Source organism: Olea europaea, chromosome 3 (assembly GCF_002742605.1).
Source record: "Olea europaea var. sylvestris chromosome 3, O_europaea_v1, whole genome shotgun sequence".
NCBI lineage: Eukaryota > Viridiplantae > Streptophyta > Magnoliopsida > Lamiales > Oleaceae > Olea > Olea europaea.
Genome location: NC_036239.1, coordinates 11,667,865 through 11,685,680, shown reverse-complemented (window position 1 = coordinate 11,685,680; position 17,816 = coordinate 11,667,865). Strand labels below are relative to the sequence as shown.

Below are 17,816 nucleotides of genomic sequence, written 5' to 3'. Positions count from 1 at the left end.
GCGTAGGGTATGTTCCTCATTTCTCTCAATTCCTCCTCAGTCTTAGGAGATTGTGCACCAGAAAGATTCATATGAGCTGCTAAGGGAACGCTCACAGATTTTGATCCATTCATACCAAATTTGGTTATGACTTTGTTTAGATAGGCTTCTTGGGAAATGATTAGTCTATTTTTAGCCCTATCTCTCTTTATAACCATCCCCAAAATCTTCTTAGCACTCCCCAGACCTTTCATATCAAATTCTGATTTTAAAAGGTTCTTCATCTTAGTGATTTCAGTCTTACTTGAACTTGCTAGAAGCATGTCATCTACATACAGCAACAAGTAGACCTCACAGCCCTCCTTACTATCATTATAGTACAGGCATGCATCATATTCACTCCTTTTAAAACCTATCTTCAGTACATAGGTATCGAACCTTATGTACCACTGTCTAGGGCTTTGTTTAAGCCCATACAGAGATCTTTCTAATTTGTACACACAGTTAGTTTTACCTTTCACCTCAAAACCTTGAGGCTGACTCATGTAAATATCCTCTTCCAATTCCCCATGTAGGAAAGCAGTCTTGACATCTAGTTGTTCCAGTTCCCAGTTGTACTGAACAACCAATGCAAGAACAAGTCTGATTGTTTTGTATTTTATCACAGGAGAGAATATCTCATTGTAATCAACCCCCTCCTTTTGAGTGAACCCTTTCGCCACTAATCTGGCCTTATACCTAGGAGGATCACTAGGATTATTTCCTTCTTTCAATTTGTAAATCCACTTACATTGAACTATCCTATGATCCTTAGGTTTGTTAACTAACTTCCAAGTTTTATTCTCCATTAGAGATTCCATTTCTTCCCGCATAGCTTTTAGCCAACTTTCAGAACATTTTCCATTAACAACTTCTTCATAACTAGCAGGTTCAATCTGTTCAAGGGCTTCACCTGAAACCAAGGTAAAATCAGTCAAGTTTAGGGATTCATATCTAGGATTTGGCCTGATTTGCCTCCTCCCCCGATCCCTAGTAAGCTGATAATCTTGATTAGGTGGCTGATCATTAAAATGTTCAACTTCAACTGGTTCAATGTTATCTTGAAGTTCAGTCACCTCTTCAGGTTCAAGTTCAGGTTCAATTTCAATTTCATTTTCATTTTCATGATGTATAGGGTCATTTTCGTCATTCCCAGGTGTAGGTGAATTTAGCCTAGTCAGCTTCACCTCAGTCTGAATACTCTTCTCAGTTTCAGATTTGTTAGTTTCTTCGGTTTTCTGTTTTAGACATGGCATCTCAGATTCATTAAAGACTACATTCCTGCTGTTAATAATCTTAATGCCTTGGACCCCTAAAACCCATAACCTATAGCCCTTCACACCCTCGGGATACCCTAACATCACACACTTGACAGCCCTGGGCTCAAGTTTCCCTTCAGATTGATGTGCATATGCAGCACATCCAAACACCCTCAAGTGTTCCAGATTTGGAGGCTCTCCCGTCCACAACTCCTGTGGGGTCTTAAACCCTATACTGCTGGACGGAGACCTATTAATCAGATAAGCTGCAGTACTTGCAGCTTCAGCCCAAAAACTTTCGCAAGGCCAGAGCTAATCAACACACACCTAACTTTGTTCATTATGGTCCTGTTCATTCTTTCAGCGACCCCATTTTGTTCAGGTGTGTATTTAACAGTTCTGTGTCTTGTTATACCTTTCTGCTTACAGAAGTTGTCAAATTCGCTATTACAGAATTCAAACCCATTATCAGTTCTTAACGTTTTAAGTTTCTTGTCTAACTGATTCTCAACAGACTTTAACCAAATCCTGAATTTTCCAAAAGTTTCCGACTTAGCCTTCAAAGGATAAATCCAAACCTTTCTTGAGTAATCATCCACTAAGGACAAGAAGTACTTGCTCCTACCAAATGTGGAGTGCTTCTCCGGGCCCCATAGATCAGCATGGACATATTCCAATGGTCTGCTGGTCCTATGAGAGCTAGCTTCAAAGCTCACCTTATGAGACTTACCCAAAACACAAGTTTCACAAAATACCTTAGTTTCAATGTCATCTTTTCCAAGTAATTTCTGATTACTTAAAGATTTTAGACCTTTAAACCCAATGTGACCCATTATGTTATGCCAAAGTTCAGTTTTGTCTTTACTCACAGCAAGAAGGCTAGAATCAAATGGTATTTCAGTTCTACCCTCAAGATAGTACAGCCCATTCCTCTTGGGCCCCTTCATAAATATAAGAGAACCCTTCATAATTTTCAAAATCTTGTTACCAGACTTGAAAGTATATCCCTCATCTTCCAGAGAACCTAAGGAAATGAGGTTCCTCTTTAAATTTGGGACATATCTAACATTTCTAAGTTGCGTGACGGCCCCATCGTACATCCTGATGGCTATGTCACCAACTCCAATCACATTTTGAGAATTATTGTCTCCCATGTAAACCTTCCTAGGTTCAGTCTCCCTATAGTTATAAAACCAAGACCTATCAGGGCACATATGGAAAGTGCACCCTGTGTCAAGAATCCAATTTTTGTCAAATTCTTCTTCAGACACATTCATGACAAGCAAACTATTAAATTCAAAAGCAATAGCAGCATTATCAACATCAGAATTGTTCGGGTCTTTTTGTTTCCTTTTCCAGTCAAAGCAGTCTTTCTTGAAATGTCCTAACTTTCCACAGTGATAACATTTCTTACCGCTTTTATCTTTAGATTTGGATCTCATTTTAGATTTTCCTCTCCCCTTCTTGTTATGGAAGTTGAATTCTTTCTTTTCAGATCTTCCCCTAACAAATAGACTCTCTTCACGAGAATGAATTCTGTTCTCTCTTTTTAATTCAAGTTCTCTTGATTTTAAAGCATCAGAAACAATAGCTTGAGTGAGAGTGTCCCTACCATACTTTATGGCATTTTTCATTTCTCTGTAAGATTTGGGCAAAGAGTTTAGCAATATGACAGCTAAATCCTCATCATCAAATGTTTTATCATTATGAGCTAGACTCTTAACAATTATGCTAAAGTCACTCAAATTCCCCTCGACATCCTTCCCCGGGTCCATCTTAAAACTAAACAACTTCTCCAACAGGTATATTTTGTTAGGTAAAGTTTTAGTTAAGAACAGGGCATCTAAAGCAATCCACAAAGCTCTAGCAGTTTTAGCACTATCAACTTGTCTCACAATATTGTCAGATAGATGCAAAATTATATAACTGTAAGCAATTTCATTCATGTCTTCAATTTCAGTTGTTTTAGCTTTTAACTCATCAGAAAATGTAGCGGGATCATCAAGAGCTTTAGCAACTCTCTGTTGGACCAAAATGGCCCTCATTTTCTGTTTCCATATCGAGTAATCCCCCTTTCCATCGAATTACGATAATTCGACTCTCGAACCCATTATAGATTCTATAAAGGAGTGGCCTGTACTCGTGGACACAAGAAAAAAAGGTTTTGAAAAAATTCTTTTCCAGATGATCAATATAAAACTGAGTACCGAGTTTAAAAAATAATTTTTAGAAATGAAGCACAACAGTGAAATAATCCGTTTACGAAACACAGGTATATAAAGCAGGTAAATATGCTTCCAGGTTATAAATTAATCACAAGAATTCAATCAACAGAATTCACAAATAAGCAACCAAGCAATAACCATGCATAAACCGGTAAGGATACCAAACCTAACCTAACGGAGAGTTTGGAATAATCTTACCAAACTACTGTTGACAAACAGTAAATATACTACCAAGTTTCTGAACCAAATTGCCGTAGACGTCAAGCTAGGGGCAAAATCGTCCAACTTTTTCTGTAAAATCTGAAACAGAAAACAAACGACATCAGTGCGTTCAGGACGTCAAAATAAGTAAACTGCCCAAAAAAAGCTCGCCGGAGGTCCGGCCACGCGTCGCCGCCGGTCACGCGCCCCACCACAGGGTGCGCCTCCTCCTGCTGGTCATGGTTCCATGGTCCATTTCGCCGGAAAGTCAATAGGTTGGCCGGAAATCAAGTTTTCAGATTCGGTCAGAAAATGGCAATGGCGATTCCTTGCTGGTTTTTGATCGATTTTGGACTAATATCACTCCTCCTAGCTCTGATACCAGTTTGTTGGGGATCTTGGGAGTTCAATCAACCAAAACATCAACTAATAGACAAGATTCAAGTCAAAACAATGAAAAATAAAACCGGAAGAATACAACCCCTTCATTTGGCCGAAATCTGTCCAGCTGCTTCTTCTTCCTTGCAGTAGCTTCTTCACCTCTTATGGCAGATTTTTACAGGCTCAGGAACAGCCCCATGCTATGCAAATTGCCTTCCAAAGAGAGATAGAAAGAACCGGCAAAGAACCCCTTGAAAACCACCAACCAAGAGACCACCTTAAGGAACCAAAAATGGAGGAAATTTTCTGTTGTGCAACCCACGAAAATGACCAGCCTGCCTCCCTTTAAAATAACCCCCACCCAACCGAAGACACTCCTTCTTACACAAAAACGTAGGGTAAGTAGTATGTTAGGTGAAAAATTGGTCAAAGCTTCTCCCACAAGATTAAATCTCAATCATTGATCTTCATCCAATGGTTCACAAAAACTGAATAAAAATGGGTTAAGAGAACCATATTCTCACAGGCTGAAGACAACAAATTACTGTTAATACACTTAGAATTGTGAGGAGATAATTATTCCTGTTGTGCTGCAGTTTTATATAAGAAATTTGGGATTCAATATTTCAATTTCTTATTCATGTTAATCGCAACCCGTTTCGGTGTTTCTAGTTACTTTATTTCCCATAATTTATTCCAATTTTTTAGATTTAAATGTGTATTTATCTTATTTTATATGTTTCTCGACGTCCAATCTTTATTGGAAAATACTTCTTATTCTTGATCTTTTAAGAGTTTTTATTAGTTAGCGAGCAACTTCTGTTGTTGTTTTCTTTGGATACTACGACTTCTATGTATTGCATTTTATAATTTAAATTGAGGGCTCAATTAGATATCCATTGTCGGCAGTCAAAGTTTATATCCCTGGATGTTTATAACCAAAAAATTTCCCTTACATTGGCTCGCCCTAGGATCTGGGTCAAGATTAAGCTACTGTTTGTCTACGATTCTTCAAAACTCAATTTTTTCTAAAATTTATTTTTGATCGTACATTTTTACAATAAAATATTTTGCACATAAATTCAAAAATATTATCTATTTTTTAACAACATATTCTTCAAAAAATCACTATTTCAAAACTCATTTTCTCCTAAAAACTTCTTTTTAATAGGCAGCAATTGGAGGCTAAATAGTGACTGATATATACACATTTAATTAATGTAGAAATATTTATCTTATGAGCTGGGGGAATTATTTCTATTGTTTTGAATTTGAGTTATTTTACAGCTTTTTAGCTGCCAAAATGTATGAAAAAGCATTCACACGATCTATGGAAAAAGTACCTTTTGGAAAATACTTCTGTAAATGTGTTTTTGTTTAGGTGAATCTATGTTTCTCAGTTTCTGTTCCATTTTTAATATGTATAATTATGAGGTAGACGGATATGCAGGGATTTGCATGTCACTAGCATTGAGAATTTGAGATTTGGATGGAATTTTTGCGAACGTGAAATTTGATGAGGAAAATGTCTTATATACAACCAACAAAAAGCATTCAAATAAGACTGATGATTAATTATAATTGACTAAAGTCTAAAGATGCCAATCTATCTAAGCAAATGCGAGTGATTTAAAACATTGGAAGCAGAATTGGTAGATCAACGTATTGTTCAAAATTATAATGACCATCTAAATTTCATTATCATTATTTGCTTCATTTGAAATTTATGGTGGGAAGTGGGAAAATTTTTAAAATTTTTCTCATGATAAATGAAGTACGTGATAAATTTTCTCACGAAGGATTGTTTTGAATTAAATCAGAATTTGGGAGTGTTGCGTGTTTCTTGTTTATTATTGAATATTTTGTTACTGTAATTTTGCTTTTTGTTAAATCTTTTTTTTTTTCTATTAGTTGAGATATATACGTAATGCTGCCTCCTCGCGCTTCGTCACCATTCTATTGTGTTGCTACTTGATTCCACTCCTCCATCATCGTTCGTCAAAGCATTAAGGTTAGTATAGCATTCTAATTTTAATTCCCGTTCGGCGGCTCCAGTCAATTTATGATTTTAGCGAATTTGTGATTTGTGAAAATGTGATTTGTCAATTGTAAATTTGTTGATGGATAATTAATTTTTGATTTGTTCTATTATAGTTGATGAATCTCGAGACATTTCAATGAAAAAGCAAATGTCAGTTGTTATTCATTATGTGAAGAATGGGCGTGTATTGGAACATTTTATTGGTGTTACGCATGTTTCAAGTACCACAGCTGTTGCACTTAAGGCTGCAATTGATCAATTTCAAATCACTTATTTTGAAAGAAAACCTAAGTGCTTACTACATTCATTGCTTTGCTCATCAACTTCAACTAGCACTTGTAGCTGTGGTACAAAAAATCCAAAAATTAAAGTTTTCTTCACTTTAGTACACAGATTGGTGAATATTGTTGGAGGATTTGCTAAGTGAAGTGATCTTATTCGAGAGAAACAAAGACTTAAAATTCTTGAAGCACTTAGTGTCGGTGACATATCAAGCAGACGAGGTCTCAACCAAGAAACTACTCTTAAGCGTTTTGGTGATACTCGTTGGGGCTCTCATTACCGTTGTTTGATAAACTTGATTCTCATGTTTTCAGCCACCGTTGATGTTATTGAAGAGATTACTACTGATACTACAAGTTTTGGAACAAGAGGTTGATGCGAACCTCGTAGCAACGTTGACTACAAAACCCACAACGAGATTGACGAACTCAAAAAAGCCAAATTAATCCAAGAGTTTAAGATTAACCCAAAAGAAAGTCGAACAAAAAAACCCAACAAGAACGACTCTTGAAAGACCTCTTGATCATGCAATCTAAGAATTAAATCTGGTTGTTCGAACGTCATAAGTTAACACTTGATAAGTTCGAAGTTGTTCAATAAAGAATGATGAAGAGAAGACAATACGCCTCACTTTTAATTCAATATCAAATATGTCAAAGGTTTTTAACAATCGAATGAAAACTCCTATTTATACTAAACCTAAAAAATAGGTAAAAATGATGCAAAATTCGATCATAATCCCCAAAATATGGAAAAAAATAAAAAACTAACAAAATATGAAAAATTGTCAAAATTAGAAAAATCGCCAAAATTTTGGCCTATGCGACCACATAGTGTATTTCCATGCGGTCGCATGGTTCAACTAAAAATCCATCTTGAGTTTCGGTATGCCTCCATGCGATCGTAAGGCTGATAAGCCTATGCGGTCGCATAGGCTATCATTTTTCTCCGTCTTCGGCTTTCGATATTAAATTGATCCAATTTGATTCGACCTTCGACCCGAACATGAAAGTCGCTCCATTTTGAGTCTCGAACATGGTTCCATCAATGGTTTTTTGAACGAGAAATCTCATCGCTTGTTTCACTTACTTTGCCCTTGATCGCGTCATTGGTTGGCCATTGACTATCAACAAGTCTCGTTTAGCACTCGCCTTCGTCGGGCTCGACTCTTGGATCATATCATCTCCTCCCTTTCAAAAGAATTCGTCCTCGAATCTGAACCTGCATCAAATTGAGAGAGATCAGATACATTAAAAGTAGCCGAAACATTATACTCACCTGGAAGGTCCAACTTGTAAGTATTGTCATTTATCTTTTCAATCACTTGAAATGGACCATCGCTCCTCGGTTGCAACTTGGACTTCCTTTGCTCCGAAAACCGCTCCTTCCTGGAGTTCATCCAAACCCAATCTCCTGTCTCGAATGTCATGGGCTTCCTGCCTTTGTTCGCCTGCGACGCAACCAACTTACTTTTGTTTTCAATTTGCGCTTTTACCTTTTCATGGAGTGACTTAACGAATTCTGCCTTCTTTTTGTCATCTAAACTACCACGTTCATTCACAGGTAAAGGAATTAAATCCAAAGGATTTAGTAGATTAAAACCATATACAATTTCAAATGGAGAATATGACGTAGTAGAGTGAATAACTCGATTGTATGCAAATTCAACAAATGGTAGACACTCCTCCCAATTTTTCAAATTTTTATTGATGACTGTGCGCAACAATTGTGTCATGGTTCTATTCACCACCTCAGTTTGCCCATCCATTTGTGGGTGACAAGTTGTGGAAAATAGTAATTTAGTGCCTAACTTACCCCACAAAACTCTCCAAAAGTAACTTAAAAATTTGACATCCCGATCCGACACAATGCTTCTAGGAACCCTATGTAAACGCACAATCTCTTTAAAGAATAAGTCAGCAATGTTCGTGGCATCGTTAGTTTTGTGACATGGTATAAAATGTGCAATTTTGCTGAACCTATCTACAACCACAAAAATAGAATCCCGACCTCTTTTAGTCCTAGGTAAACCCAAAACAAAGTCCATCGAGGTATCAACCCAAGGCTCACTAGGTGTAGGTAAAGGTGTGTACAAATCTTGAGGTAAAACTTTAGATTTAGCCCTTTTACAACTTATGCATCGACTACAAATTCGCTCAACATCATCTTAGGCCAGTAAAATGCTCCTTCAATACATCTAAAGTCTTTTGATCTCCAAAGTGTCTCATCAATCCACTACTATATGCCTCCCTTACTAAAAACTCACGAATAGAACAATTATGAACACATAATTTATTTTCCTGAAATAAATACCCCTCATGCCTAAAGAATCTATCAACTATCCCTTTTATGCATGACAAATAAATATCCAAAAATGTAACATCTTTTTTATACAATTCCTTAATATGTTCAAACCCAAGTAGTTTAGAATCAAGAGTAGTTAGCAATACGTACCTTCACGATAACACATCCGCCACCACATTCTCCTTACCTTGTTTATACCGTATGACGTATGGAAAGGTTTCAATGAATTCCATCCACTATGCATGCATCTCGTTCAATTTACCTTGTCCCTGCAAGTGCTTTAGTGACTCATGATCAGTGTGTATTATGAACTCCTTCGGCCATAGATAATGTTGCCAAGTCTCTAAAACTCGAACAAGTGCATAAAGTTCTTTGTCATATGTAGGATAATTTAAAGCAGCTCCACTCAATTTCTTGCTAAAGCATGCAATAGGCCTTCGATCTTGCATTAAAATTGCTATAATCCCTATTCCTAATGCATCACACTCAATCTCGAATATTTTATCAAAATTAGGTAATGCCAAAACAGGTGCTTCACACAATCTACCTTTAATATTATTAAATGCAAGTTCTTGTTCATTAACCCAATGAAAACCTACACTCTTTTTAACTACTTCCGTGAGTGGTGCGGTGATAGTGCTAAATCTTTCACAAAATGCCTATAAAAACTAGCCAAACCATGAAAACTCCTAACTTCCGTTATGCTTTTAGGTGTCGGCCAATCTCTAATAGTTTTTTTCTTTTCATCGTCTACTTCTACCCTATTAGCACTAACCACAAATCCAAGAAATATAACTCCATCCATACAAAATGTGCATTTCTTAAGATTAGCATAGAGTTGTTCTTTCCTTAAAACAATTAGCACACACTTTAAATGTTCCAAATGCTCTCCTAGGTCTTTGCTATAGATTAAGATGTCGTCAAAATAAACCACAACAAATTTTCCTATAAAAGCACGTAAAACATGATTCATTAAACGCATAAAAGTGCTAGGTGCATTTGTGAGTCCAAATGGCATAACCAACCATTCATATAAATCATATTTAGTTTTAAAAGTCGTTTTTCATTCATCACCCTCCCGCATACGAATTTGATGATACCAACTTTTTAAATCAATTTTAGAAAATATGCAAGCACCATGTAATTCATCAAGCATGTCATCTAACTTAGGTATAGGGTGACGATACTTTACCGTTATGTTGTTGATAGCCCTACAATCCATGCACATTCGCCTCTTTCTATCCTTTTTTGGCACAAGCAAAATCGGTACAGCACAAGAACTCATGCTTTCCCTCACGTATCCTTTGCTCATCAACTCCTCCACTTATTTTTGAAGCTCTTTAGTTTCCTCAGGATTGCTTCGATAAGCCGGTCGATTTGGAATGACAGCTCCGGGTATGAAGTCAATTTGATATTCAATGCCTCGAATAGGCGACAATCCACTTGGTGCATCCTCCGAAAATACATCGTCGAATTCCTGCAACAAAGACTTAACCAAACTAGGGAGGGGTGGGTTAGTTTCCTCAAAATTGAGGAGTGATTCCTTATAAATGAACAAGATCATCTATTTTCTCTCAACTACCGCCCTCCTCAAATCATTCTCTTTTGCAAAGAAGTTCGGTAGTGTTTTCTTTCTTTTTTCGGAACACTCACTTTCTTTTCTCTCTTGTGCTTGCTCTCTCTTTTTCTCTCTAATGGCTATCTCAACATTTTCTCTCTTTTTCTCAAACTCACTATTTGTTCTCATTTTTTCTAACTCTTTTGCTCTCCTCTTTTCCTCACTTCTCAATTTTAATTGGTCCTCATAGACTTGCGTCGGTGTTAATGGCACAATAGTAATGGTCCTTCCATCCTTAATGAAACTATATCGATTTTTGTACCCATCATGCATAGCCTTCCTATCATATTGCCATGGTCGCCCCAATAAAATATATCTCGCTTGCATTGACACCACATCACATACTAACTCGTCCTTATAACTCCCAATTAACAAATTAAGTAACACCCTTCAATTCACCCTTACCTCGCCACTCTCATTCAACCATTGCATTTATAAGGTCTCGGGTGTCTCAACAATGTTAAACCCAATTTTTCTACAAGAGATACTCTAGCTACACTAGTGCAACTACCACCATCAATTATAACACTACATACCGTATTGTTGATGTGGCATCGAGTGTGGAAAATGTTCTCCAATTGCAACTCCAAGTCATCCGCTTTGACATGAGTAGTGAGAGCTCACCTTGTGACTAGTAGATCCCCAACCGGCCCTTCAAATTTTTCTTCTTCACTAACATCCTCCAACGCCGGCACGTCATTAAACTTGCCATCACTATCGCTCACAATCTCTCCATTATCCCGTAACACCATCGCCCGTTTGTTTGGGCATTGAGAAGCAATATGCCCCGTTCCCAAACACCTAAAACATTTGATATCCTGATTGCGCGACGGTTGTGCCTCCGGTTTTGATATTGGTTTGCTAGCATTTTCATCCTTGCCCTTTTGCCAATCATTTTTACCTCTAGGTGCAGCCCCATTTTTGTTGTTGTCATCCCACTTCGATTTCCATGTTGGATTAGGAGTCGAAGTACCTAACGGTTGCCTAGATGTCCCCTTCCTCTTCAATTGCCTCTTGACCATCATTGCCACATGTAACATGTTCTCGATTTCCACATAGTGTTGCAACTCTACAACGTTTGCAATATCCCAATTTAACACATTCAAGAACTATGTCATGGTAGCTTGCCGATCTTCCTCCACATTAGCTCGAATCATAAGAATTTCCATCTCCTTGCGATAATCCTCTACGTTTTTCGATCCTTGGTACAAACCTTGTAATTTTTGATGGATTTCCCCATAATAGAGACTCGGAACAATCCTTCTCCTCAGCACCGTCTTCAACTCATCCCAAGTGCTAATTGGCCTTTCCCGACCCCTACACCGTGATGTAAGTACTTGATCCCACCAAGATATCGTGTAATCCACAAATTCAAGCATCGCCAATTTTACCTTTTTCTCCTCCGAATAATTATTGCACTCAAAAATCATCTCAACCGTCCTTTCCCACTCTAAATATGCTTCCGGATCGCTTCTCCCCTTAAATTGCAGAATAGTCATTTTAATACTCCCCAAATTTTCATCTACTTCATCTCCCAAGTTATTTCTACCCGGTCTTTCCATCCTATCACTCCTATGCCTCATTCGACTCATATCAAAGTCATTTTCATCAAAATCATCCTCATCACTACGATACTCATCTCGCCTTCATTTTCTAGATTCACGCCTACTCGGCCCCCTAGCATTAGACATCTCCACTTGTCCTCGGCTAAAATTAGCAATTGTAGTACCTGATTGCGCCATCCATTCCTCTTGCCTATCCACCTTCTCCCTAACATCACCAAGTACCCTTTCAAATCTCCTTATCATGTCCTTCGATGCATTGTTGTCATTATCGTTTCGGCTTGAATTTGAACCTTCTCTTTCCGACATCATATCACACAATTTTTTTATACCTCATAAAGATTTCACTCTAAAAAACACTCACTATGGCTTTTTCCTTCTATTAAACTCATCACTCGACCTTTTACCACTCAAGTCTCCCTCCAAGCACTTCAAAGAACAAAGTGAACTAAATCAATTATTTTACCGAAAATTCAACAAACCGAATATTAATCGAAGACTATGAGACTCAAAGGACTTGAATAAGTGGAATAGATGAATGTTTTGACAAGAATATGTGAATAGACTCAATAGAAGATTGAAATAATCGAACCCAATTAAATATCCCAAAGTCAAACATAATGTAGGAATTGTTGTTGGTAGAAAAAGAAAATCAAACAATAATAATATCAATTTTTTTTAATCTTTTTTTGTTTGTGAACAGTACTTCGAGATGAACAGTACATCGAATGTACAGTAACATTTTTTTGTACTTTTTTTTACTCCTTGATGAAAGAAAATGATTAAACTACTAACAACTCAACAAAACGACGAAAAGAAAAACAAGAACGAAGAAGAGTTAGAAAACAAAATTAACGACTCAAACAAATAAAGAAAAGATATAACTTTCAATTAATTTGGAGTTAAAGCTCTGATACCAACTGATGCGAATCCCGTAGCAACGTTGACTACGAAACCCACAACGAGATTGACGAACCCAAAAAAGCCAAATTAATTTAAGAGTTTAGGATTAACCCAAAAAAAAGTCGAACTAAAAAACCTAACAAGAATGACGCTTGAAAGACCCATTGATCACGCAATCCAAGAATTAAATCCGGTTGTTTGAATGCCACAAATTAACACTTGATAAGTTCGAAGTTGTTCAGTGAAGAACGATGAAGAGAAGACAATACGCCTAACTTTTAATTCAATATCAAATATGTCAAAGGTTTTTAACAATTGATTGAAAACTCATATTTATACTAAACCTAAAAATTAGGTAAAAATCGTGCAAAAGTCGATTATAATCCCCAAAATATGGAAAAGAATCAAAAACTAACAAAATATAAAAAATTGCCAAAATTATAAAATTCGCCAAAATTTTGGCATATGCGACCTCATAGTGTATTTCCATGCGGTCGCATTGTTCAACTAAAAATCCATCTCGAGTTTCGGTATGCCTTTATATGATCGCAAGCCTGCTAAGCCTATGTGGTCGCATAGGCTATCATTTTTTCCGTATTCGGCCTTCGATATTAAATTGATCCAAATTGATTCGGTTTTCGACCCGAACATGAAAGTTGCTCCATTTTGAGTCTCGAACATGGTTCCATCAATGGTTTCTTGAACGAACAATCCCATCGCTTGTTTCACTTGCTTTACCCTTGATCACGCAATTGGTCCGTTATCGACTATCAACGGGTCTCGTCTCGCACTCGCCTTTGTCGGGCTTGATCCTAAATCATATCAGAGGTGATGCAAATATTTTATTGGAGACAATGTTAAAATTTGAATTTACATTTAATCTACATCTTATGAAAAAGATCTTGGGAATTTCGAATGAATTGTCGAAACCATTACAAAGGAAAGATCAAGATATTGTCAATGCCATGAAATAGGTGAAATTATGTAAATTACAGATGCAAACCATGAGGGGTGATGGATGAGATTCTTTTTTTGGAATGGTTTGTTCATTTTGTGAGGCTCATGAGATCAATATTCCAAATATGGATGATATATTCATAATTGTAGGTCGTTCACGACGTCCCACAGTGACAAATTTACATCACTATCGTGTCGAAACGTTTTATGCCATCATTGATATGTAACGTCAAGAATTGAATATTCATTTTTCTGAGGTGAATAGTGATTTACTTCTTTGTATTGCGTGTTTGTGTCCAAATAATTAATTTGCTGCTTTTGACAAGAACAAATTGATTCGACTATGTGGGTATTATCCAGCAGATTTTGGCACAACAGATATCTCAGAACTTGATGATCAATTAGATACATATATTCTTGACATGCACATTGATGAAGAATTTGAAGGATTACAAGGTCTTGGTGGTCTAGCACAAAAATTGTTTGCGAAAAATAAGCATGAAGTGTATCCATTAGTTTTCAAGCTTGTGACATTAGCCTTAGTTCTTCCCGAGGCTACTACTACAGTCGAGAGAGCATTTTTTGTGATGACTTACATAAAAAATCGTTTGCGCAATCGAATTGGAGATCAATGGCTGAATGATAGTTTGGTTGCATCTATTGAGAAGGATGTGCTTGACAGTATCAAAAATGATGTAATAATGGAACGTTATCAAAATATGAAAACTCGCAGAGAACAATTGTAATAAAATATCGAATAGATAAATTTTTTTCGTAACTTTTTGTACAAGTTATATTGTGCCTCACTAACTCCTTATGTTTGTGTCTGCCACTGATCCAAGGATGCCTTCTTCAATACAAAAGATTTGGCACGGGAACTCATATCCATATTATCTTCATGCTTATGCAATTCATTACAGTTTGGAACACGAAAAAGTTAAATAAAACTTATATTCTCAATTGAAAAGCCTCACCTTTGACCTTTTTTTTTTTGTTTTTTTTGTTTTGTGTGTGTGATTGGGAAGTTCAATTTCATTTTCTTCTGCTAAACACTTCTAAATTCCAACCCATTCATTATCAATATTCAGATCGAGTATGGGGTCGACAATTGCTATTTCACCACCAGAATTTTTTCATCCCTACGCTTGAATCAATTTTTATGTTATTGGAGATCACATGTCTTCAAGTTTCTTAGATCTTTTGTTATTTAATCATCGTATTGAGGTAAGTTGTGCCATATGTGATAATTTAATGTACATATATCGTCATATTAGAGCAAATCATTATCTAAAAAGGCGCCAATATGGTGCGTCTCACTATATCTTGAGGCGATACTTTCAATATTTCTTCAATGCGGCAAGCGCTCAAGGAGCATGAGGCGTGCACCTCAATTTTATTTTCACCTTTGGGTTATTTTTCTTTCTCTCTTTCTTTTTTCTTTTTCCTGTCTATTCAATTCTAAATGTGACTTTCATATATAAAAGTGGGCTTTTTAAATGGGCCAATCTTGTACTTGAATAAAAAAAAGCTAGGCCTATCAATTTTATTTTTTTATAGGACTAAGCAACAAAAGACCTAAAGAACCTCAATGTACTGAACCATAATCTAAAAGAATATGCAATAAACCATAATCATTTTTTACTCCTTGGATATGCAAACACTATTCTAAAAGAATAAAATTTTCAAATCTTGCGATTTATTGCACATACTGAACCATAATCTAAGACGGGGAAAAAAGGATGATTGTAGCAAAAGCCCCTAGCCTTTAAAATAATAGCGAACTTTCCGAAAATCTTTCATTTGTTGCCTATGGTTGACTTTACGTTTTGATTATAACAAACACATTTCTTATATTCCTAACAATCGCATTTGAGTGATTATAGAGATTATGGTAAACTTGATCAATTGAAGATGAAATGGTCACCATTGAAATACTTGCACAAAAAAAAAAAAGAGCAATGCAAGACGAGATAAAAAGCCGACCATACAAGACAAACACCTTATCATGTCCGACATTAAAGTCATTAGATTTAGATATCTTGAATTCAAGTGTAAAGGTAAAACACTTTAAAAAATTGGCAATATCATTTGAAGCTCGAGATGAATTTTTATGCATAACGAAAAATGACGTTCCAAATATTTTCACATGCAAACTTATTTTTTAAGGTATGAACTTTATTGCATATTTGGGAAGTGTCAAAACCTTGATAAATAAGTTTAAAAATATTTTTCCAATCAATAAAAGACAATTTTTTTGAAAATTTTGGCCGTATCGAACACGTCCGGTAATTTGGCGGACGTCTGATAGAACTTGTTTATCCAACGGTTTAAACAGTGATCGTTCTGAATTCTGACAATAAAGGTCAATTGACCATCCGGTAGGTACCGGAAGTCCGGTAAGACAAAAATTTGACTGTTTTACTGCTATAATAAATACTAGATCAATTTGCATTTAATACACAACTTTTGATAATATTAAAGTGAGATGGTATTGATCTTATCTATTTAATTTTCACTCTTTGTCTATTTATGTCAATTTATTCATATTAGAAAAACTTTTGATTGATTTAAATCATTTCACTCATCAAAGTTTTTCTCACCTAGCTCTTGAGCTACATTCATTGCCATTTCTTAAAGAGTTAGCCTACTTCTCTTATCATACTCAACTTTGAATACATCATCTACTATAAGAGAAGTTTCAATTTGTAAATCCTTTATCTGTAAACATAAGGGTCATGTTGAGATCTCGTAAAGCTCAACATTGTAAAAGGATCGGTGCTCCTTGTTTGTAAGTCACCGAAAGCTTTGTAAGGATAGGATTGCACCATTAGTCAATCACGTTGAGTGGAAAAGGCCTTGTTTGTGACGGAGTATTTGATAATGGAGGATGTAGATCGTTGTGTTAGATCAAACCTCCTATTAAATCGTTTACATTCTCTATTCCTTTTACTTATTATTTTTATATTACATTCTTTACATTCGTCTACTTAGTTTCATATTTGTGCAAATTTGCTTAATTATTACATTCCCTGCATAGTAATTTTAAACATAAAATTAATTGTGAAAAAGTTTTAAAGACAATTCACCCCCTCTTGGTTAGTCAATCTTGGGCTTTCAAAGCCGTCATCCCTAACCTTTTTAAATGTTGCATGTGAGGCCATTTTGTATAGTTTCCGTAAAAAATGCTGTTAGTTGATCATCAAAACAAACTTTGTCCATCTTTTAATCAATTTTAAAATGACAAAATGGTAACTTTTTATTTACCACATTAAACAATCAGTAAACTTAAATAAAAAAAATGGATCTTCTTTTTCTTCTTCCCCCCACCCCCACTCGACATGGCACCGTGGATAACCACCGTCGATGCCAGAAAGCTCGACTGGTATTTTTGCATGACTAGCAAGTTAATTCCTGAAATGGTTAGTGGTAAAATTGCGTTATGTGATCGTAGGGTGAATCCCAGAGTTCAAAAGGGTTCTGTAGTTAAAGTAGTTGGCAGCGTCAGAATGATGTTGACCAACATCGCCACAAATGGGGAGGAGCTGGTGGCGAATGCCCATTTGTTGTTGGCAATTGTTTTTTGACCGTAATCAAATTACCACAATTTTTTTCGACTGCGCAAAGTTGGGAATCGAACCTTCGCCCGTGGCTGCTGCGTTTAGTTTATGTAATCCACTTTTTATTAGAGTGGGGGTGGGGATGAAGGAAAAGAAGGTTTTTTTCCTTTTTATTTTGTTTTATTCTTTTATTTTGTTTTTTTATTTAAGTTTTTTAATGTGAAAAATATAAAATTATCATTTTGTTCTTTTATAATTGATTAATATATGGTTAAAGTCCATTTTTTTAGGCAACTAACAGAAATATGGATGGAATCCATCCTTTGGAGCTTCATCCGCAATGTTGTGAAAGGTTTGTAATGACGGGTGCAACAAATGAAAGGTTAGAGAAAAATCTACAACTTTTTGAAAGGTTTGAAGTTTTAGCAGCAATTACCCCAAAAAAACATGGATCATTTCCCAAACAATAAAAGTAGTGGTAATTACACAAATCCATATTTTATAAATT

The 17,816-nt window shown here is 36.1% G+C and overlaps 1 protein-coding gene and 1 long non-coding RNA gene across 2 annotated transcripts; both read left to right on the top strand.

Moving 5' to 3' along the window:
• Window positions 1–4,609: 4,609 nt before the first annotated feature.
• LOC111386218 lies at window positions 4,610–6,757 on the top strand. Its single transcript, XR_002701175.1, has 2 exons — window positions 4,610–4,648; window positions 5,996–6,757. It is a non-coding gene; the product is annotated as an uncharacterized LOC111386218 (long non-coding RNA).
• Window positions 6,758–13,831: 7,074 nt separating this feature from the next.
• Window positions 13,832–15,247, top strand: LOC111378464. The gene is made up of 3 exons (XM_023001668.1): window positions 13,832–13,897; window positions 14,078–14,446; window positions 15,236–15,247. The coding sequence occupies exons 1-3, from the start codon at window positions 13,832–13,834 to the stop codon at window positions 15,245–15,247; spliced, it is 447 nt and encodes a 148-aa protein (XP_022857436.1).
• Window positions 15,248–17,816: the final 2,569 nt, after the last annotated feature.

What these genes read in the sequence shown, in the direction of transcription:
- LOC111378464 (XM_023001668.1), top strand. Translation starts at nt 13,832, where the DNA reads ATGGTTTGTTCATTTTGTGAGGCTCATGAGATCAATATTCCAAATATG. An exon ending in TGGATGATATATTCATAATT is followed by an intron (nt 13,898 to 14,077) that starts GTAGGTCGTTCA and finishes GCTTTTGACAAG; the next exon opens with AACAAATTGATTCGACTATG.